A 22843-nucleotide genomic window follows, 5' to 3' on the forward strand; every position below is an offset into this window, starting at 1 on the left:
ACGATATTTTTTGGAGCAGTAAATAAGAATTCGTATAATAAGCGAAAGATTTCCGTCTTGTCACCTCTCACGTGACATATAACCGCAGTGACAATGTACTATTGTCACGTGAGAGGTGCCTTACGACTTATATAAGGGTTAAATATATATGAAGCATGAGTAACTTTCCTTTTATGTGATTATTTTGACCAATTGTTTAGAACGCAACGAGCATCGTGAAAAATATTTCTTGAAAAATAATTATTAAAATTGTAATTATTTCATTGTCACAATTTTTTTATTTCACTGTCCAGCTACATTGACGCGTGTCTATAAAGTATATTTTATAAACAACTGTTTTCATCATCGTGCCTATGTTAGTCATAGTCACACACGTGTATCTATTGCATAGTACCATAGCGATACCAATAGTTCATGATCTCGCGAGCCTTTTTCCTCAGACTTTAGCATCGGTCACGAATCTCGAACGCACGACTTATCTCCTCACTCGCGATCCTCATCCAGCCTGACCCCCGCAAGCTGAAACTACGAGTTGGAAGAGAACGAGCCGAAGGTGTAAGTGGCACTCTCGTCGGGCCAATGCCGGCTCGTAGTTCGCGTAGACATTCGTAACAATTAGCAGGAAAAATCTCGCGACGCTGACGCGTTACGACAGCGAGTCGGGCGAGGAACGACGAGGGAGGGCCATTCTATTATACTTCTAGCTCTCCGCTAGCGCAGCGCGGGTTCTTCGGGAAGGGTCGAGAGATTTAATTAAGGCAGAGCGACGGACAGAAAGACGAGTCGCTACGTCGTGTAAACTCGAGCTCGTCCGTCGTCCCGGTGTTCCTGTCGTAGCCTCGGGAACGAGCCAAGTAGTAGCTCCTCCTTCTTGCCATTCTAGAAGATCGCTCGAAAACTCGTGAGAACGCTACACACGTCTACGGCGTAGATTCTGTTCGGCCGAGCGTGTGCGTCAAAGTTCGTCAGGCCACCCTGATTCCGGGGAACTGAACTTTCGTCCGACAGCCCTGTTTCTCTCTTCTCCTACATTAGAGCCTCCTGCGGGAAGCCATTTCGTCTGACTGGCTCCACCTGCACGCCGATCGCGTGGAAATATCAGCCCTGTTCTCGTTTTTCCAAGATTTCATTTCCGACCCTGTTTTCTACGTGTCTTGGCAATTTCGAGTGGGTTCGAGTAGTCGTGAATTATTTCGTTAAGCGAGGATTATCTCTGACGCCGAAATGGCACTGTTGATGTCACCGATGCTCAGGATCCTCTATAGCTTGCAGCTGTAGGTATTTAACAAACTGTGCCAAGTAATAAAGTGGGAAAATTGTGGATTAAAATTAAATTTCAATTTTAGTCCATTAAATACCACTCTATATACCGTGTTCATTTACTACTAATATCAAGTAGCAATACCTAGCGACGAAAGAGCTCGTTCCAAATTGGCATCGTATAGCATTCGTTTTCCCATAAATATCTCGAATTACAGTTTCGAAAGTGGGAACACTGGTATAATAGTTTTCTAGATTCGACTAATTGTACAATTTGTATCATTCGAACCAATCGTACCTTGGCATGTCTCTAAATGATTAATTCCTCTCGAGGTTTAAACAGCACGATTTAATTCGTGCTCAATCCATCACCGATGTATATGTACACCAAGACTCGGGGATTCCAATGAGACAATGCGATACGGGAAGTAGAATACCTTGGAACAAAAGTTCCCTGAACCCCAGAATATTGAGTTCATTGTAGGACATAAACTTGGAAAGTTATGCCAGTGCGGAGTTACTCGTGAACATACCAGAAACCCAAATCAGAGTTCCAATTTAATATATGTCGAGGCGTTAGGTCTACAGGATGCACCAGATGATACAGAATACGCGTCTAAAATTCTACCGTGACCTGAATCTTCCAATTCTCTCCTTCGTTAACGCTATCAACGTTAGGCTGCTATCGAGGTAGACGCATTTCCTGTCAAACTGACGTTCTGACGAATCTAAGAAGAAAATGGAGAGTGGGAAATAGCAGAAGACCCGAACGAAAGGTCTTCGATTCGTCGGAAAGGGTTCCACGTTCCACGAATTCGAGGATTTCACGAATTTTGCACAAGCAAGGTGTCACAATTTCTGCCAACGATCCTCGCCTTCATCCACTCGTGTCGCCAAGTCACGGGCCGGCACTCCCGAATCCGAAACAGCTCGCAGCATCATCTGCTCCGCGGTCGTGGTTTCAGCGTCAATAATTCGCAAAGGCTGCGGGGCAGCCTCTAACCGACTGATTTCACGCATCTGGCGTTTGGTGGTTTGGTCTGGCCTGGTCCGTGCTTGCACGCCAACAGCAACACCGAAAGACGGGGACACGGACGTGTGAGAGAGCGTAGGACACACTTACAGCGAGCAAGACGATGGAACGCGAGACGGAGAGGCAAATAGAAGAAGAAAGAGCGAAATAGAGAGCGAGGGAGAGAGAAAGAGAGAGGAGAGCATGGCCAGTCCCTGCCTCGCCGCCGTGGTGGTCCCGTGATCAATATTCCTTACCCCCTTTGCCTTGGCTTACCCCTCCGGCGCGGTACGGGTGCCCCTTACCTCGTGAAAACCCTCCTTCTACTACCCACACCCACATCCTCCCACCTCCCTTCAGGGAGAACCCGGGAGAAACCCCTGAAACCCCTCTCGCACCCTCGTCTTAATTAGGAGTCTGAATCTGCGGCGGACACGCGTATAAGGGTAGGCTGCTGGAGATCGGGAGAGGGTGGACGGGTGTGGGTGCGAGTGGGTGAGCGGGTGCACAGCTCTCGGGCAAAGCCAGACGAACGTCGTGTCCGAAACATTATTCCCAACTTTCCTACGATCGCCACGGACGCTGGACGACCCTTTTTATTATTCCCTGAAAATAAACACATTCGCGCTTCCTCGCCCTGTTGCGACCGGTTTCCGTCTCTGCCTCCAGCCTGTCTCGAGTCTGTCCCTCGTTCTGCAAGAAAGAACTTCGCCTTGCTCTCGCGCCGTCGAGTAATTAGCAATTAGCCGCTGTTCCACCGGTCTAGATCGGAATACGACGACGGATGCGTGGAGTTTGATACGAAATTCGAACTGTGACGCGAACTGCGATATACTCGTTTCTCGTTCCTCATTTCTGACAGTTTTCCGCTTTTACCCGCGTATAATTCGCCGGGTCAGACGCTGCCGCAAGTCGCGACGGGTCACTATAGCTAACGAAGCGCATTGAAAAGTTCTCGCCAATTTGCGCCCGACTAATTTCTTCCTGCTCCATTCCGCGTTTCCAAAGTCTCGTTCCATGGTTTGCCTCGACTAGCGTGCGTCTACGACCGTCTCCGCGATTGCTGTCTATTATTTTTCCTACGAAGGAGTTGACGGAAGTCCGTGATCGATTAATCCGTGATCGAAGGCGTGAAAATCGCTGGACATTGGACCGGGTCGTCTCGGTCGATTCGACGAGGGTGCGTCACGGGGCGACGTGTTCGATAATGTCAAAATAATTAATTGCCGCTGGAGGGTAGCGGAGTTTTGAAGAAACGCGTTACACGTCGCTGCCGCGCCGATATCGCTCGAATCTCTCGTTCGTGAACGTATTTACATGCGTGGTACATACAGCCGAGGTACATAGAGGGTAGTGGCGGTGAGGCTGAGCCGAGAGGATATTGGGGTTAGGCCATTCATTAGATTACGGGAATTCGGTGGTACCCGTTGAGGGGTAGAAGAGAGGAGAAGATCGGGGGTGAAGATGCGGGACTGGGTGCACGGTCGTGGACTAACCTGCGTGCATTAGCTGCCGTCACGAGGCGCAGTATTGAGGAGAGGGTTGAAAATGCGAGCAAGGTATATTCGCATTTTCTACGAATTTCACAGACTTTTGCTGCGGCTGAGAATATTGGAAATGTGAAATAACTAATTAATACTGAACTCACTAGGGGTGAGAAAATGAACGGTGAATAAGGAAATGAAAGAGGAAGAATGAAATTTGAGAAAATTTTAAGGAACAGTGTTAAGTAATTCGAATGATCACGTAGGAATAAGAAATTTTTAGTGAAAGGTTAAAGATGTAACAAATGATCGTATTTGAAGAACATTTTTCTAAATTAATTTGAGAAACTTCAAAATTGACAGACATCGTATAGTAAAATTTATTAATCATTTTGATGGGTGTGATCTAATGATAATACTGTCCAATAAATTTTAATTTTTCCAAATCTTAAACTTGCTGAGTATCTCAGTGATCCTTGACCCTTGACCCTTGGCCACCCCCTTCGCATCACCACCCAGGCCCAGTGGGGAAGATCCGTGCTATCCAAAGAGAATCCTATTCTTCCTATTACTTATTCATGTATTGCGAAATTTATTATTAATAATTTTCATTTGTTATTAGCAATAAATTTGGTAATTTACACGCGTTTAGAAAGTTAAAATTTGTTGGACAGAGAGGTATATCTGGGACAGTAGATAACAAAGACTCGAAGTCTCGAAGAAGGCAGTCGAAGACTCCTTTGTTCAAATATTTACTACGGAAGCATTAATCTACCTTAGCACGTGTCGTTCTCGAAGGATCCACTAGCCGATTAGTTACAGTCGAACGGTCGTGCGAAATACACGCACGGTCTCCATTCTCTCTCGCGGAAAATAAACATAACCGTCCTCGACGCCTAAACCGCGCGTGTTCAGTGAGGTTTCGGACTCGACCGAGTCGACACGGAAAGTGCAAAGTGTTAGAAGATTCATTCTCGTCTTAGAAATTAGGTAGGAATTTATTTTTCAACAACTCCATATCAAAAAGTCCTAATACGGTTTCTGTATGGTTTCTTCCTCCGAGAAGCCTACAGAATACTCAATTTGTGTAGCAAATTCGTGCCAGATAAAGAATCTTCTGTAAAATTGCAAGAATACGAGTAGAATTATTTTTAATGTTCTATGAAACAGTGTTACTTGAAAAATAAAACGATTATTTCTTTTCTGTTACAGTGTCGGCCCTCCCGAGGCGGGACTATCCCCGCCAAATCATGAACAAGGTAAGTCAAGGTACTTCTATCCTCGAATTGATAACACGGTTACGCGAATCGATCGATAGTATAGAATAAAACGTGCGATAATTGAAATTCGCGTTTATACTTGGTGTCGAACAAGTTGCTAGCATGTTCGATGATTTGTATTGGCCGTCAGCGAACACGGCGAGTCAGTTACCAGGGAAAATCGACCCAACACCTTTAATCGGTTTTCATGCAGCATACGTCGGGCATTACGTGTTCGTATTTTCGACGGCTATTATTTTAATGGTCTATATCGGGCAAGCAACAACTCCGACACGAGTAAACTTCATTGAGAGACTCACGGAATCACGCGTTGTTCACAACGCAAATTTTCTTTCCCGAAACATCGATATATCAAACTCGAAATGACAAATTTGCAGTTTCTTAACTTCATGAGGATCGAATTCTTTCATAAAAATCGGCAGAGATTCCCAAATTCTGTCATTATCGTTTCAGTGAGCGTTTCGATATCGCGAATTCCGCGAATTCTCCATATGCTGGTTAACGATAGTTACGAGAAAGCTAGGATAGTCATCGAATTACAGTCAAGATCAATTAAAAAGAAAATAATTCTCGCGTTTAAAAACCACTGTAATTTATCAGAAAACAGTGGTCTAAAGATACACCCTTGCACCCCCCCGCGCAGATCGGCGCTGGTTGCGCGCCATAACGCGAGCGCAGCACAAACAGGAGATTAACCGAGAACTTTACGAGTGCATCGTTTCCGAAGTTTCCACGGGATAACTAAAATCAGAGGGAGAAGTTTTTAACTCGGTTGCACGCTTAGAAGTCGCGGCGGTAACGGTGTGTAACCCGGGCGGGGGTGGTTCTACGAAGTCTTTCGCGCCCTCTGTGCGCGTGTACGCGCGTATCTAGCCGGAATGTATATGTATAACCCGAGCCTCATTTGTAGGCCCTTTATGCGCCGTCTGCCTTTCCTCATTATGCATTGCACATGAGAAAACTTGCTCGGAATCTCTCCCCGTCTCTGTCTCCTCCTACGCTGTCTGCCTCACTTTCTTCCCGCTCCCGTTCGACGAGGTGGGGTGTTGATCCCTTCGTCCCCTGCCCCCGCTTCTTCCACCGCTTCTCTCTGTGTGCCTCGACTGGTAGCTCTGCTTCTTTATAAACTTTTAATGACGGCAAAGCCTAATCGAGAGAACGAGCGAGCATAGCCGGCCTCGCCTCGCGAAAGCTATCCAAGAAAATCAACGTTGAATCTCGATTTTCGATACTGCCTGGCGGACGCCTTGGAAAAGCTCAGTCCACGCTAATGGCGGCGACTGGTCGTTAATTGTCATCGATTATCTCGTTCTCGAGGAATATGCTCCGGGACGTGCTGGATAGTTGCTACATCGTTGAGGGATCGGATGTCTGCGGCGAGGCAGACTTATGGCGTACAATACTACTGAGAAATTATTAAACCGGAAACAATAGATAGATAATTATATAATTACGTTTACCTATATATTTTTATCGCGCGATTATGTATATTTAGCTGCGTTTATATCGCGAATATTTTGGAAGCTTCGAAATCGGTATTTAATTTGCCTGGTAGAGTCTAGAGGAATTCGAGAACGGTGAGAAAACGCGATGGTAATTCTATTTGCGACACGTAGGATAAATTCGGTATACGCGAAGGTATCTGCACGATAACTCGCGATGGGTAAGATACCGTTTCCCGATTCCGTTTCCCGTGGAAAAGTGCACCGAGGCATTGAACAAATCGCTCAACGTTTACCTCCTGCTGGCCGTTCGTTCGAATTAAACTTCTGCTTGGAATTTCGTTCTCCAGCCGCTTCGAAGGCATGCGTATTCGCGATCTATAGAGTGCAGTTTGTACCTGCGAACTGCTTTGCCGAAGTTCGGTACACAAACCTTAGCGCGAAGGCGGTTAGTTGTTTGCTATACTGCAATAGCCTCTCGTTACCCACGGACTGAAATTAACATGTCCTGAAACAGGGGTGGTTTGAGGTTCGTACACCGTTGTTACCACTACCGAACGATCAACTTCGTTCAGCTCGTGACACTTTATCCGCGTAATGAAAGTCAAAGAAAGAAATTTTTAAAGGAATTTTAAGGAAAAGGATTCTGATAAGAAGGATTAGGATAAGACAAGGTGATGCGAGCTTTTATCCGAATTCCGCTGGATGATAATAAACGAAGGCAGCCCGAAAGGCAGAGTTAAGGATATTGCAAGGAAAGTGTTCCGATTAGCAGAGTTTTATTTCGTGCCGTACCATATATTAGCTAACTGGACTGGACATTAGCTATACGACTGGCTACAGTCCTTTCTTACCCCACGGCAAATGGGGGACAACGGAGAGGTTAAAACCTTCGACTCCTAAAGTACGATTAAACTAACCCTTAGTTATTTCTTCCGTACACGTCGCTAGGTACATTCTGCCTCGCTGCTATATACGCGCTTCCTGATCATTAGTTACGACTTCCTTGGGATCTCCGGGAAAGAATTCAAAACGCGCAAGCTTATCCTTCTATTCGTAACGGGGACGTTAAACAACCCCCTTCCGTTATTAAACAATAAAGAAGCTACCCGACACCTGACGCAATTAAATTAAAATCGCGATTAATTCGAATTTAATCTCTCGAGTATCTAGGACCTTAAACAACCCCCATCGATGACTAGGAAATAAACAATCTACTAAAAATCCCGCGTAAAATTTGTAATTGCGAATAATATCGCTGTCATATCAGATAAATAAATAAAAGAAAAATTGTTAGTTTTCGCATGGCCGCGCGTAAAGCAGCCATGTTCCCTCTTCCATGAAGGCTCGAAGGAATTCCGGGTGGTTAAAGTGTTCGCGGCGTCATTTAGCGGCGGCACTCTTTCATAAAGGACCTTAATAAAAATCCCAATCTAAACAAGCTTAATTTACGTCCGCCACATAATTACCTACCCCTGAGGCGAGACCCCCCTCGGTTCTCGCTCAGCCTTTTTTCTCCTCTGGCGTCGGCAAACCACTTCTGGTGCACCGGGAGAGCGGAAAAGGTGCGAGAAAGAGAGAGACAGGGAGAGAAAGAGAGAGTGTGATGGAGTTCCTGGGTCGGGCGAGTCCGGAGGCGGCGACGAAGGAGGCGCGTGGAGGGCTCTCTGAAAAATCTAAGAGGCTTAAAGCATTAAAAGGGTTATATAACATTCATTAGCAACGGGTCAGCCTTTGTGGAAATTTCCCTTGGAAGCTGCACCGGCCGGACACCGCCTTCTCGGCCATTTCTCCTCGCCGCGTTGCAATTTCGCCCCGTCGTCGTGGACGTCTCGTCTCTTTCTCCGCTCCTCGGTCGGCATCCACACCCACCCCGTCTCTAGAGGGGGTGCAGGATGGTCACGTGAGCGGAGTATCGTGCGGCGAAAGGGGCGGCAGGATAGAAAGTGGCGGAGAAAGGAGAGGAGGGTCCGCCTCTGATGAAGATGTCGCACACGCCGGGGACCCCGGCGAGATTACTCGGGTTAGAACCCGTGGACCCTGGTCAGGGCACATGCTAATTGCTTTATTTGACATCAAGAAATAATGTACTGCTGTTCCATGGCGCGGCGGCCATCGTGCAGGAACCCCGCGAGGAAACCCGAGACCCCTCGCGCCCTCTTCCACTCTCTCGCGCTTGTCCCTTCGTATAAATCTCCGCGGTTCGCCCACTTTGGCTCTGCCATCGTTAAACCTTCTTAGCTTCCAAATGTTAGTGTTATTGGGACCTTGTTCCATCCAGTAATTCACCTTTCTTTCTTCCTTTTGGCGACTTGTCGTTCCATCGAACAGGGAACGAGACGAACGAAATCGTAGTGTTCCGATCTTCATCTTTAGCGTTAAATTAACACATTGTTAACCGGTGACGAGTTAACTCGTCATTGCACTTGCATTATCTATTTCAATTTATGAAACCCAGGGCGATATAGAATATTGCGCGTGAAAGTGATTTTGAAGATTGGATTAGAAAATAATTGTAGTAGTGGTTGTCATAGAATGTGTGCTACAAGTGCGAGGAATGTTTGTGTAGAAGAATGTGTGTGTGACGAGTATGACAGAGTCGTGAAGAAATAATCAGTAGGTGAATGACAGTCATTACAAATAGACGTTGTGTGTGAGAGAGTCCTCGAGAGATTATATCACAGTTAGAAGCGAATTTATTTTACGAGATTTAGTTATAATTTATGTTGTGCTGTTTCTGTGTTAAATAAATCTTCTTATTAGTGTATCCATTTACTCACGATAATAACCCGTGACGCGGCATAGTTTCTGTGTAAAATTGCCGGTCAACAAATTGTTAAGCAAAGGGATTGACTATGAAAGGTATATTTAGTACCTACCTAGTTAAAGGTAGTATCCATTTATTAAACATCCTGTCCAAACGAATGTACCTTTCCCTAAACGATGGTTTTCAATATCCATACTCGAATTTCGGGAAATAAGGAATGGAGATGGGAATCTTCTTCATGATTCTTCTAACGTTTACCATAAATAAATTCCAGAGTGTTTGGAGATCGGACGCCATTCGGCGTGTCGAATTCGGGGTAGTAGATGGGACGCCTGGTGACCAGAAAAGGAAGGAAAGGCTCACCTACCGGACCTAATAACCCTTAGTCGAACCAATAACCGTTCCTCCGAGTTACATATGGAGGAATTTGTATTCGAAATCGGACGTATCCAGGGGATGATCGTAGCTTCCAACGCGGGGCACGCGTCTTTCTCGTAAATATGCCTCTCGGACCAGTCGAGTGGCGTTGCCAGTGCGCGATCCTACGCAGCGTTAGGGTCGCTTTCGAGGTCGCCAAGGGTGCATTTCATCTTCGAGAGCGTCAGCTCGGAGACCGATCGGTCGTACGCTCGATGTCGGATCATCCATCTTTTATCGAATCGAACCCGATGGTCAGGCTGACACTTTTCCGCCCAACTTTTGCTCCCGTCGAACTCTTCTCGCCACCAGCTGCGTTTCGTGGCTGCAATTTCATTCAAATGCTACGTGTCCACTGCTAACGCCATGACAAATCAGATGCTACTTCTTCTCTTCGATCTATTTTAATTTATCATCGAATTAACGTGATATCGAGTCGAATGATCAGGATCGGACGTTTAATTCCAATAAAATAAAGAGATATATCTCGAAAAATTGATTATTACTATATTCTTTTACTACATTGTTATTATTATTATGGATTCTTGTATCATGGTTCAGAGTTACTCTAAACGCTTCCAGAATAAATTGAAGCAAACAAAAGTTGTGATATATTAAATTCATATGCTCTCATCGATTTGTTTAATATCAATGGTGGACATAGAGTTTCGCGAGGAACTTGGTCCAACACTTAGAACGCTGAGGCCACTCCTCCAGACGTACTTGGGGATTGTTTCGAAAGTTCGTCTGGCTTGTAAATATTTCAGCTCGCGAAAATATTACGAGATTCGAGTGATATATCTTTTATCGGGCCGAGCGGTCAGCTGTCCGTTTCCACGTTCAATTTTTATGATTAAAGTTTTCGTCCGGCTCGTGTGCACGTACCGGTGCTCTCTGCCGTGTTCGTGATCGCGTTCCCGAATTTGTCAATATTAATCCGAAACTTGTCAGTGTAACACGTGAAACCACTTATGGCGGATGTTAAGTTCATCCTCTGGCCCTGTATCGATGATGCATTTCCTTGCAGGATATGCAGTCCCGTTAATAAATTACCGCGGGCCCCGCGCCACATCTCCGAAGACATAATTGCGAATAGGTTGCCGAGGGACGATAAATTATAGAAAGATGCGTGTCGTTTAACGCGAGATAAGTATGCGGGGAATTGGACGATCCATCTCTCGTCGAACAGGGGTCCGACATTGCACGTCAAGAGCATACTTCTATCCGAACTTCTGCCTTCGAAAGCGTCCATCATGCTTGGACAGAACGCATTCCCCTAGGCAAACATTCGTTAATATTCACCTGTGATACCATTCGAGAAAGTTCAAACATCGGACGGACACACGGGCAAATTTTGTTAACGATTATTGATGCACGTTGGATGGGTCTGTAATTCCACACCGATAATACGTCATTATTCTCGAGTTACCTCGAATTTCACTCATCGCTTTTCCGCGAGATGCATTCTGCTTGTACTTCTATTAAGCTTGTATCGAAGTTTGAATTCGGGGTGGAAGATGCGCGCAATTCGTTGTACTTTTTCAGCAACTTCTTCCTCGAATCGTTAGCATCTTTGGGCTAGCATATACCTCTCATATTCTTCCTCGGATTATTAAGTTCTCGCGATATTCTGTAATTAATCGTATGCAGGTATCTGTCAACCAGCACGCTACCAGAGTAGTTGAAAATTTATCGCAGGATGATTCTACATCCTCTGCGTGCTGCAGCCGCGGCAGATAAGCAGCGCAGCAGTAGAATAAATTAGCCAAGAGGAAGGTGGCCATCGAGCAACCACGCAGGATATACCGTCGATGCGGTTGAGACGATGACCGTGTCGGTTGACAGGGCGCTAGAGCCCAGAGAAAACCGGGCAAGAGGAATAGGGGTGGCGAGGGGCTATTTTTGTGGTTAGCAGGGAATAATTTAAGGGTGGATAATACGCGGAGCCCGTGTAATTTAGCCGCGATACTGACACCGCCGGCGATGGAGTGCGTGCTGGTTTTCATACACTCTCCGCGAGATAGAGGCACGGGCGACGTGTAACCGGGAATCAGGGGCTCAGGTGTTTCGGCGGATAATAGGCGACATCATCCCTACCTTCTATCCCTCTCCTCCGCCGTCTGTATCATCGTCAAAGCCTGATCGATGTAATATTCACGCTCGATACGCGTCCCAGCTTCTGTAACTTGCGACGCTTGCCTGCTTCTACACTTTCCCTCGAATCTCATCAGCGTCCCTTTCACGTGTTCTCGAGCAACGTGTACTTTGGGCTCGTTCGCAAGGGTGTGCGGAAGGAGGAATGCCGTTTTTGCACGGAATCGTTGATCCGGGATAATATCCAGCGAGATTATTTTCTGAAATTCGCCCCTGGTTTTTGGGTAAAAAATTCTTCATTTCGAATTTGTGACGATTTGTGACGAAAATTCCTTGTCACAGGGTGAGCTTTTATCGAATCTTCGGTTGTTCTAGCATTGAAAGTAGATGTATAGGATAAAATGATATCATCCCTTATAATTTTCAATGTTTTTCGAGGTAATATAGCGTATTCTTCCTTAATAACGTAGTTGAGAATTAACCGCAGTTCAATTTACCATTTTCATCAATTGCACCCTGCAAAAGCAGAGTGTTACCCCTATGAAATTAAATTAGATTTATAATCGCACGATTTCCTTTTTAAATTAAAAATTATACAGTGTAGGCTCATTTCATCACCCAGCAGTGCCATTCCTTTCACCAAGCTTTCTCTCAATTGCTTCTACTAACCACAACCAAACGAAATGAAACGAAACACAAATACCATTAGCGAGAATGAAGTCGGCGAAAAATGCTCAAAGCCAGAAGACATTGCGACCGTAACTGTGACAGCGCGACAAAGCCCGTGAAATGTAATAAAACACCGGGGCGATATCAGTGTGGCTTTAAAACGCAGTTATCCGGGTGTCGCTTACACTGGATTTGCGTGGTATACATATTCGTCGGCGACGGTAAACACTCTCTTTTGTCGGGATCGCGAGGAGTTAAGCCGAGGTCTCCCATTAGCGCCGCTCGGAATTACAAAAATAACACTTGTCCCTGGAGCGGAGCCCCACGGGGTAGCCCGACGTAGTTAAGTAAAATTAAGCTAAAATTTCCGTCGAGCCGCGACGCGTATATTCAACCCCTTTTCCGCCAGCTCACGGCCGGTGGCCAGGCTGGCCAACCCCTGCCTGTGTCCCGCCTCCTTCCATATCTCGGACACTTGCGCGCCTCACTTTCCGCGTGCACGTTACACTTCACTCCGGGCCCCCTTTTACGTCGCGTCGGCATTAAATATTTACCTTTCAATGAATATGCAAATATAATTATTTACGCGCAATTTAGACGTTTTTACGCCGCCTCGCGTTGCCCGCCGACAATTTTCCCGCTCGTGGACGATTTTCAAGCGCGAAGAAACGACCGTAAAAGGACGTCCCGGGCCGCGTGTAAATTCATCCCCCGCCCTCCTGCCACTCCAACGATGGTGATTGCACGCTTTCATTAAACGTATTGCTGGCCCGGAGTGCACCGGTAATTGCGTTATCGGCCTTTTAACGAAGTATTGGCATCGAAGTAAATCGCTCGTTTTACCTGTGCGTTCTTGCGACCTTCGTCTTCGTCGGTACATCAATTAGGTGGGTAAAAGAAGCTTCGAAAATGAGGAAAAGAGTGTAAATAATTGCATTTAATTCCTCGCGATGAATTTACAATATTTGTAAGCGTAGATCGTAAAATTTGATGGACCACTTAAATCTTGTACAGTGGACAATTGTTTAATGTTCCGGAAATATTATTTACTCTCGAATATTAATTAAACTGTTCACTAATTTTTCGTTTCATTTACCTGGTAATATAATTTAATTCGCGACGTTGACGTACGGAAATAAAAGTTTCCGTTTGACAATGCAAGGAACGCTACTATAAATAATGACATAAATACCTAAACACGGTTTCCCTCGCCAGGACGTACCAAGACGCATTAGCTTTGTATCGTGTCCCTTTTTCGTCACGCGATCAACGGGATCGCCTTGGCAAAGGCAACCTGTTATTAAACCCGCGGGTCTGTCCTTATCTGGCCATCGTTCTTCGCGGGATTAACCTTTAACGTTAATTATCCACCGAAGAAGACGAGGCTGAGGCGGCATCAAAGAACCGAGTGTTTAGCTGCAATATCTTTCCACCGAGCTGCACATCGGTGACCAGAAAGGGGGCCCCGAGGATCCGAAAGAGGGTGAATGGAGTAAGCGAAGGTGGCGATTCGCGGTTGGAAGAAACCGGAGAAGCCACCTCTGGTTCTCTTCAACAACCACCCGCCGTTTCCAGCTTCCACTCTCTTCAACCTCTTAGGTTTATCCGGGGTTACTTACCTAGTTCCGTTAGATAAAATTATCAAGTTTCATCCCCCCCTCCCCCCGAAATAAAAATTCGCGATCACTGTATTCGCCTAGAGTAATAGAAGGAACGAGCCGCTATACAATTAACGAACTTCCGTCTCCCATCAATGGACTTCCCAGTTTTCTTCGACAACTCTAGTGGACTCGTCTCCCCGTACCCCGCGGAATAATTCTGATATAGAGCTTCCTAAGTAGCAATAAGTTTTCCACGCAAAATATACCGGCTCCTTAATGGAACGGTAGTAAGAAACTGGAAGAAAAATAGCGTTATTGAAAGGAATCACCGAGTAGACTATCAGGACCGGGAGATATTGCGCGTGCCGTTGGATCGCGGGGTTGCCTCAGACGAAACGACCCGAAGAGAGAACCATAAGCAGCCATCTTCGGAGCCCTGTCGTGCTTTAGCCCGATGTCGTAGCCAATATCGCGAGGAAAGGATACAAACGACTCGAAATAGACCTTGAAAATAGATTCGGGACCGATCGCGCAGCCAGGGAGAATAAGCCATCGATATAAATTGCTCCATCCACTGACGCCGCCGCCGTCGTTGGCGTCGTCGTCGTCGACGATGCTATATCCTCGAACTGAAAAAAGAAAAACCTGAAAAGTTTTCTCGCGTATAACGTATGCATCGCTGGCCCGGGGGATCCTGCGCGAGAATGACACGTCTCGGCTCTGAAGGATGCGGTCGAGTGGTTCGCGAATTTTTAAAGCTCTTTGCAGCAATGAAATTTGCAAAAGCCCACCATTGTCCGTTCTCGGATGTTCCTGGCTGTCATTTATTCCCAACTCGATGAATAAATACTGTTTCGTTGGGATTAATGGTGAAGATAGTATTGAAGTAGTAGGCATAGTTTCTCTAAAATTAGCAAATAACTCTGATTTTTGAATATTTCTAAATTTTGGCGCCAAAATTTCGCATCGATGCTCAATTTTATGCGTTACTCTTAAATCACTCGCTCAGATTATTGACTCTGCTGTGGACGCTATAGTAACTACCGGCACAAGTGACAAAGGGATGAAATCCCACGCGAGAAGACAAGTCGACAATCCAGGACGATGTACCTACATTCTGTACGTTTATTAAATAAAGCATGTTAAAGGCACAGCGGATTATTCCATAGGTCCAATGTTGGGTGTATATAGACGGAAGACAGGAAATTCCTGGCCAGCGAAACATTAATGCCTCAATTCCAATGATCTTCCACGGTGCCGTTAACATGCTCTGGAACGACCGACATCGAACGGCAAACAATTTCGGGCGAGAAGAACGAGAGAGCAACGAAGGGAAAATGTATTCGCGAGTTTGCAATTTGCGGTTGCGGCTGTTAGAGCTGAGCGTGGTAGGGGCGAGAGGGGGTGGTCGGCCGGGGTGGCCGAAGCGGAGGGCAGGAGGTGGCGACGGGTGGTTCGAGGCTCTATTATGGTAATTATATGATAAATACAACAAGGCCTTAGGCGGTGTCTCCTCTCTCTTGGAACCCACCCCGTTCCACCCTCGGTTTCGTCGGGGTTCTCTTTGCAGCCGCGAATCCTCTTCTTCCATCGGTGGCAGGAATCTCGCTCCTCTCGCCGGGTACCATCTCGTTCTTCCTCTCCCCGGTGCTCGTCGTTTCTCTCTCCCTCCCTCTCTCGGCTACACCTTCCTCTCTCTCCTTTCCTTTCCTTTCAGTCTCGCCTCGTCGTTTCTGCGCGAGCACCGGCGGTTTCGTTTAAAATACGCCTCCTCTCTTGACGGAATGCAATTAATCTTACTCCCTCTCGATCCCGCTTTCTCGCAGAAGAGCCCATCGTGAAAGGGATGAGTAACGCGGCTGGAAGAAGTGTTACTGACTTAATGAAGTACGACTTCTGATGCGTGCTGTTAGCGGTGTGTACGTGTGTGCGAGAGAGGGAGAACGAGAGAAAGCGAGGGATGAAACGAGGGAAAGGAAACGGGGCAAGATATAAATACACAGAGGCGAAAAGAGAAAGGTGCAAAGAGAACGACTCGGCCGGAAATCCTGACTAAACACCCGCTTTCATTATCACGCTACGTTTACCCAGCACGTCTTTATGGCTAAAGAGGGAGCGAATTAGATAAGTAGGTTACGCTGTTTGCCTGAAAAGCTGCGGATTCTTTTGGTCCGCGCTCTTTTTCGCCTTGTTGTTCGTTGAACGCGAATGGGTAATTGTGCACTTTTGCCGAGTGGGTGATAAATTGTATTTAATCGCGGAGTAGATCTCAATGGTGACGCAAGAAAGCATTTCCGAGAGTAGAACTCCCATATAACAATTCTATACGATCTTTTATTCCAATCGTCATTTCATCGTTCATCCCTTCTAAATTTTTGTTTATTTTGCATAATTATTTCTTTTTAATTAACCACTGAATTCTGAACCACTGAAGCTAGAAAATCAACCACTAGTATTTACAACAGAGATATGGTAAAAATATTTACCAACTCCGATTGATAGAATCTAACCTAGCCCGTACAAATTTCCTAATTGCTTCAACAAATTATTCTTCCTTTCCACAAAATTTCCCAAACCCCGTTGAACTCTCCCACGCTGCCGAAAATTATTCTCCAACTTCACCATAGTCCAAGTCTCGTCACCCAGACGAAACCACTGCCTCGCCCATCGTTGAAGGGCCCCGATGCGAACGGGGCTCGCGTTAAACGCGATCCGTGTACACACGTGTAAACTAATATTCGTCGGTGGCGAGTGGCGTGGGTACGGAGGCCAAGTGGAAGAGAGAGGCGTGCTCGTGGGTCGGGTACACGCGGCGGAATCATTATAAATAGTCATAATTACAACAGTCGCGCTTGCTTAATTCAATTAGGCTGATTAACGTTGTACGTTGCAACTTCTCCCCGGCTTCGCCCTTCTGCCGGTCGAGCCCAAGCTTCAACCAGCCAGCAATGACTGGAGAGTACGAGTTCTGGCTGGTCCTGGGGGTGTGCGCGCGGCCGAGCAGAGCGCGTAAAATATACCCCGTATCCTGGCCAGGATCCCGGGACCACGCCACGGTATTATGCTTATGCATAGACAAGTTATAGCCCGGTTAATATGATTATCTCTTCGACGAGAGGCAGTGCGGCCGCGAAGGGTTGGAGGGTGGGTAGGGGTGGAACGAGGTGCAGACCACGATGCGTTGCCCGGGATCTGGTTCACCGCGTCGGACCAACGAGTTAGCACTGTATGCATATCTTATGCATTCATTATGGGCTATAAAATTCCCTGTTCGACCGTGCCTGCTTCACCAGATGTGGACATTGACTGATTTTTCTTACGAAATTCGGCTATTTTCCATACGAAACTGTTTCTCGTCGTTGCAAATTGATATTCAGATTCGTGATTCGCGAAGATTAACGTTACCGAATATGTTTTTAATATGGTGGAAAGTGGGGTGAATTTTGGGGGTAGGAGAAACTTAGGGTTCATTATTGGTCAAGAGTCATTGGTGCAGGAAATATGAAGGGATGTCATGGGTAATAAAGAATGCAGACACTATTTCGTGTTACTACAGGCTTTATTATACGAGGGGGGCTGGTACAAAGGATTTCGCGTGCATAGTAAAAGTCTGTTGGTGTTTAAGATTGTACGAAGGATCTTGATGAACATATAGAGATCGTATCATTGGTGTTAGAAATATGAAGGGATGTCATAGGTAATAAAGTATGCAGACACTATTTCGAGGGGGGATGGTACAGGGGGCACGTTGCTTGTCTTCGAAAAGCTCTGTCCCGCGCTCTAATCGCGAGAAAATTGTTTTTTCCAAGGCCTAGCCTAAACATTCGAGGTGGTTCACATATTCGCGAGTCATGGGCGCTGGTCGTGAAGACATAAACCAGCCCCCCATTGTCTCGGGACCCCCGATGTCCCTAGGAGTGGAAACGATACCCAGGCTTTCCTTTTCTATAAATAATTTTCGTTCCTACAAATAATTAGAAGGACATAGGTGGATCATGTTCGAATTCGCTATTTATAAATATCGAAATTTCTCGCTACGTGTTTGATTTGCATACTACGATCTTTCTCAAGTTCAGTGGAGTCTATGTACGAACGGTCTCCGAATTCCAGATACACGTCAGCTGGCATCGGTTCCGTCGGTCGTAAAGATAGATCTGCAAGTCAGAACGGAATGAGCAATAAAAAGTCGGAGGTATTATTAATAGCCGTGAAACCGAAGGCGAAATAAGAGCGGTGTGGCGAGAAAGAAGTCGAAGGGAGCGCGGGAAAACGAGAGTCGTTGGATTTGTCGCGGCACGGATCGAATCTGAATAAATTAGCCCCGTCGCGGGAACACGGACGAGATATAAAATTTTGAATATGAATGGACGGTTTTGCATTCGTAATGAGCTCTTATTCCGGAAACAAAGCGCAGCTGACGAGAACATATGTAGATGAAAGCGGGTGAGAGGAACGAGGCGGCCCATAACGCGAGGTAACGTTCGGAGACTCGTTCGTGATGCTTTCGTCGCCGTTTTTCCGATTACAGTCTAATAGGTATAACTGCGTCGAAATTGGCGATTTGCGAATAATATTTTGCTGTGAATAAATTGTCGAGGGATGTAGAATTATTTTTGCTTCGACTTGAAAGAGTGGTGACTCTTGTTTCCTTGTTGGATTTTCGGTATCCTAATTAATTTTTCGTTTCGCCAAATTTCCTTTTCTTTAGGATTATTTTTTCGGAAAAATTTTGAGGGAAATATCAAGATAATTGTATCGTCAAATTTAATTCGGAATATGGAATTGTTTTATTACTGTACGTAAGGGTGGTTTGTTCCCAACTACGAGGTGAAGTATAGTTTTCCCTGGGATAAGACGAGAGGGTGATGTCGAAGGAAGAGGTTGTCAGGGTGGAAAAGTGAGGGTGAAGACAGAGAACAGATCTCTCATTTCGTCTATCCCTATCGCTAAACTCATCACCCACCGGTAATTCCATCGATGCTTCGCCATCAAGGTAAAGTCTGTGTCACGTATCCTCATCTGTAATCTAACAGAGCGGTGTTTATCGAGAATGAAATGTTATATAATCAGTGTAAACATTTTCGAAACAAATTTATTTAATTATTCCAAAAATTAATATCGATATCAAATTTATTCCCAAAATTAAATATTCGAATATTAATTTCAAAAATTAACAGCGATGTCATTATATCCCCAATGTAGGAATTTAGAAATTTTAGAAAATTTTAGAAAATTTTAGAAAATTAAATTCTCCATACTTGTTAGGTTACGTGCAACAATAGATAGCGAAGATTACGTGGACTCGTCTCTGTGTAAACGGGCCAGTCGACATTTAATACCAGCCCGTTGAATATTCCGTCGAATGGACCACGATATTGAATTGGCTGCTGCTTAATTGTAACCTCGCTCGTCGCGAGGGTCCCATTCACTTGTAAACGGCATTTGCATAATTTTTACATTGGCCACCGTGTAATCGATTTGAATACCGCCGCTGATATCCACTTCCTTCTTTAATCGATTCGAATCCGCGCGGCTTCTGTCCCTCTTTACATCGATTGTTTTAGTTAGAATTGCTAAGTAATCATTTCGACGAGCGAAAATCGATAACAATAATGGGTCGCGACACGTGAAACCACTTGAATTTTCATCACCACGATGAATTCCCTCGCCCCGATTACACGCCTTTTCCGAGTTAGTCGAATATCCCGAAAGAATATTATTTCGCAAATTCGCCAACCGGCAAAACCGCCGAAAAATTTTACCATTTTTCTTCATTTTCGTTGAGAAATATTTTTCCACTTGCGCGCAAATTCATTCATTTCCAGCGCCGAACGATTCGAATAAACGCTTCGTTTGTACACCCGCGTCTCGTGTAATCGCACAAAATTTTGTGTCGAAAGTACATAATCGCAAAGAGATCATACGCTCGCGAAATTCCTCGTTTTCCCAAAAACGCGTTTGATCTTCAGCGTGCCTCTGGCGCGGTCCTGATCGACGTTTAAATTTATCAGAGTCACGGCCATTAATTTTTATCAAATGCACCCTGCCTGGCCGGCCACGAATTCCCCTTCCCCTGTCCGCCAATTTTTTCCCACTCCTTTTTCTTTTTTTTTTTTCTTTTTTTTCATTAAGAGACCCCACGTAAATTACCTACTTTCTCTTTCGCGTTGCACGCTCAAAGAGAGCTCGGGCGACATGACGGTCGCGCAGAGCCCGGCGCTGACCAGCGAACGGTGGCCGAGAAGGCTTAAAAAAATTACACGCCGCGCGATTAAACGAGTTTCCGAAGTTCTTTCGAGCACGAATGTCGAGAACGAGCGAGGACAGGATAAAGTGGGCAGGCGGACGGCGCCAGTGGACCAACGGCCGGGCACAGGGGGTCGGGTGAAAATATAGAGGGCTGAAGAGATTGCAGAGCAGAGGGATATTTTTTCTGTGAAGCCACCGAGCGACGTCGCCTGTCGTCTGCTAATTTAATAAAATTTTTCCTTCCTCTTGTACCGAAACGGAAAAAGAACAGAAGAGAAACACCGGGGGGGGGGGGGGGAGAAGCGAGGAGGGGGCAAGAGGAAGAGAAGAAGCACGGGGAAAAAAGTTGTACACCAATTAACGGATTGAAGTTACCATCAGATGCAGGCTGACTTCGAGAGGCCAGCCAGTCGAGTCCTCGAAGGGTTGGACTATCATTAGCGAGCCGCCACTTAAACGGCGATCTCTTCTACCGTCAGAAGGACGAAGTTGAAAAAGCTCGGCCAGTCGACCGGTGGCCCACTCGTGCCACTTCCTTCGTCGATTGCCTTTCGATGCAGTCGACCATGCCATCGCTGACAGCCCTGCCCAACTCCTTCCTCTTTCATACCGCTTTGACCATTTTCGCCAATTTCTGCGCCGTACACTGCGGCTGCGATTCATTTCGGATTAAACGGTGATCGATTGTTTCACCGGATTGGTCGTCGCGGGGTGAAATATCGGAGGCGTGGATTCGATGACAGCGGAGTTTATTGCCAATAGGTATCTCTTCTCGTACATGTGTCTCGAAACGATACCGTGGCAGTGTCCTTCCGAGATTTAATTCTATACGTTCCATACACGTTCTCGTAGAATTTAAGGGACGTGGATCACGATTTGGATGCTCGTTGGATAAAATCAGGAACAGATTTGGACAGGTGACACGAGCGAATGCAATCTGCAGACGTGCCTACGACCTGAACGAACGTAATGTTCTATCTCACGCGACGACAAGACGGTTCAGACTGATGAAGGATTGTCAAGGAGAAGGTGAAACGTGAATAGAGGGTTGGAAATAGCATCTCGGGGGTTATCTCGGAATCCTAATGCGTAATGGCTCAGACGATCCTGGATTACTAATAAGCATTGATCTCGCAGAGTATTTCCAGCCGCCTTATCCCTGTCGTAAACGAAATTTCGATCGAGCTTACCTCGAATCACGCAACGAATTACGATTGTTTCCATGGCACTTGTAGCTTATTAAAAATTACAATTGCAATTAATTTACGTAATCAACAAAATCCTACGACTACAGGATGGCAAAATTTCACGTCTCTGTTTTGTTCAATCTTCTAGTTCCTGTATATGGATACCGTGCTAATTATACTATCAGAATTTCTACGAAACGATGATCACTGTGTCGAAACTTCTTCGGAATTGAAATAGAGAACAATCGCTGCCGCGGCAAAGCAATGCGAGATCTTGCACGTGGATACGGTCGAGGGATCGCGGATTTTCTGGTCGGTTCCAGCAACGAACCGGTTGCAAATATGCTCGGAGCGTTGGAACGGCGCGCGACGTCGCGTCATTCATCAAAGTGGAAGAGCCGGTCGGTGAATAAATACGTCGCCGGGACGTATTAAACGTACCTGTGGATATGTCGAGATAACGGCGGGTCGATTCGTCCAGCGGTCGAATCTGCCATGGGGAACGCAGGGAAGGGTGCGCGAGGGTGGTCGCGGGGTGAGCACAGGGTGAGCGCAGGAGGTAAGAGAGAAAGCTCGTCGCCGCGAGCCATGCGATGCCGGCTGCGAAACAAATGGAACGATCGCGACGGGGGTGGAAATAAAGCGTTCCCGTCGCCCCCCGCTCCTGCGGTCCTGGCCACGAGGATCGACGAAGGGATGGGAAAAGGGGACAGGGATGAAAAAAAGCTCCGATCTCTGGATTGACGAGCGCTCGACCAGTAAAAACGACACGATGCTCCTCCACCCAGGTTCAAACGCTTTCACTGACCGTTCCGAGCTGGATAGTCTTTTGCCGGTTAGTCAACGTAACGAATAATTACAGGTGCTGGGCTTAAGGATCGTTTCGTGGACATTTTAGCCCAAGTTGGGCTGGGTTATTGATTGAATGTAGAGTAGGAGGATTCGTGACACGTTATTTTTCAGTAGAATTGTCTGCTTTTACACTGAACCTACGACGACTAATCAAGTAATCTGTGTGGGCTAGGTTATGAAATTGGCTATGCAGGAATCATAGAAGGAAGGGAAGAAGATATGTAAATATTAGGAAACTGATTGTACGTGTTATATATTGTGAGGAAAATCATGGGCTCCACTTCTACATTGAATGTAGAGTAGGAGGATTCGTGACACGTTATTTTTCAGTAGAATTGTCTGCTTTTACACTGAACCTACGACGACTAATCAAATAATCTGTGTGGGCTAGGTTATGAAATTGGCTATGCAGGAATCATAGAAGGAAGGGAAGAAGATATGTAAATATTAGGAAACTGATTGTACGTGTTATATATTGTGAGGAAAATCATGGGCTCCACTTCTACATTGAATGTAGAGTAGGGGGATT

At 45.9% G+C, this 22843-nt stretch overlaps 1 protein-coding gene across 1 annotated transcript in view; it reads left to right on the forward strand.

The window, feature by feature from the left end:
- The window catches only part of LOC108551149 (uncharacterized), a gene marked incomplete at its 3' end in the record, with an annotated part of 159104 nt that overhangs the window by 94726 nt on the left and 41535 nt on the right, over positions 1 to 22843 (forward strand). Inside the window, exon 5 of the mRNA XM_017905192.1 lies at positions 4969 to 5015. Within this exon, the coding sequence (XP_017760681.1) occupies positions 4969 to 5015 (47 nt within the window). The remainder of the gene's footprint in view (positions 1 to 4968; positions 5016 to 22843) is intronic.

The sequence above is a fragment of the Eufriesea mexicana genome, unplaced genomic scaffold (assembly GCF_001483705.2).
Source record: "Eufriesea mexicana isolate 0111107269 unplaced genomic scaffold, ASM148370v2 scaffold4744748178, whole genome shotgun sequence".
Lineage (NCBI taxonomy): Eukaryota > Metazoa > Arthropoda > Insecta > Hymenoptera > Apidae > Eufriesea > Eufriesea mexicana.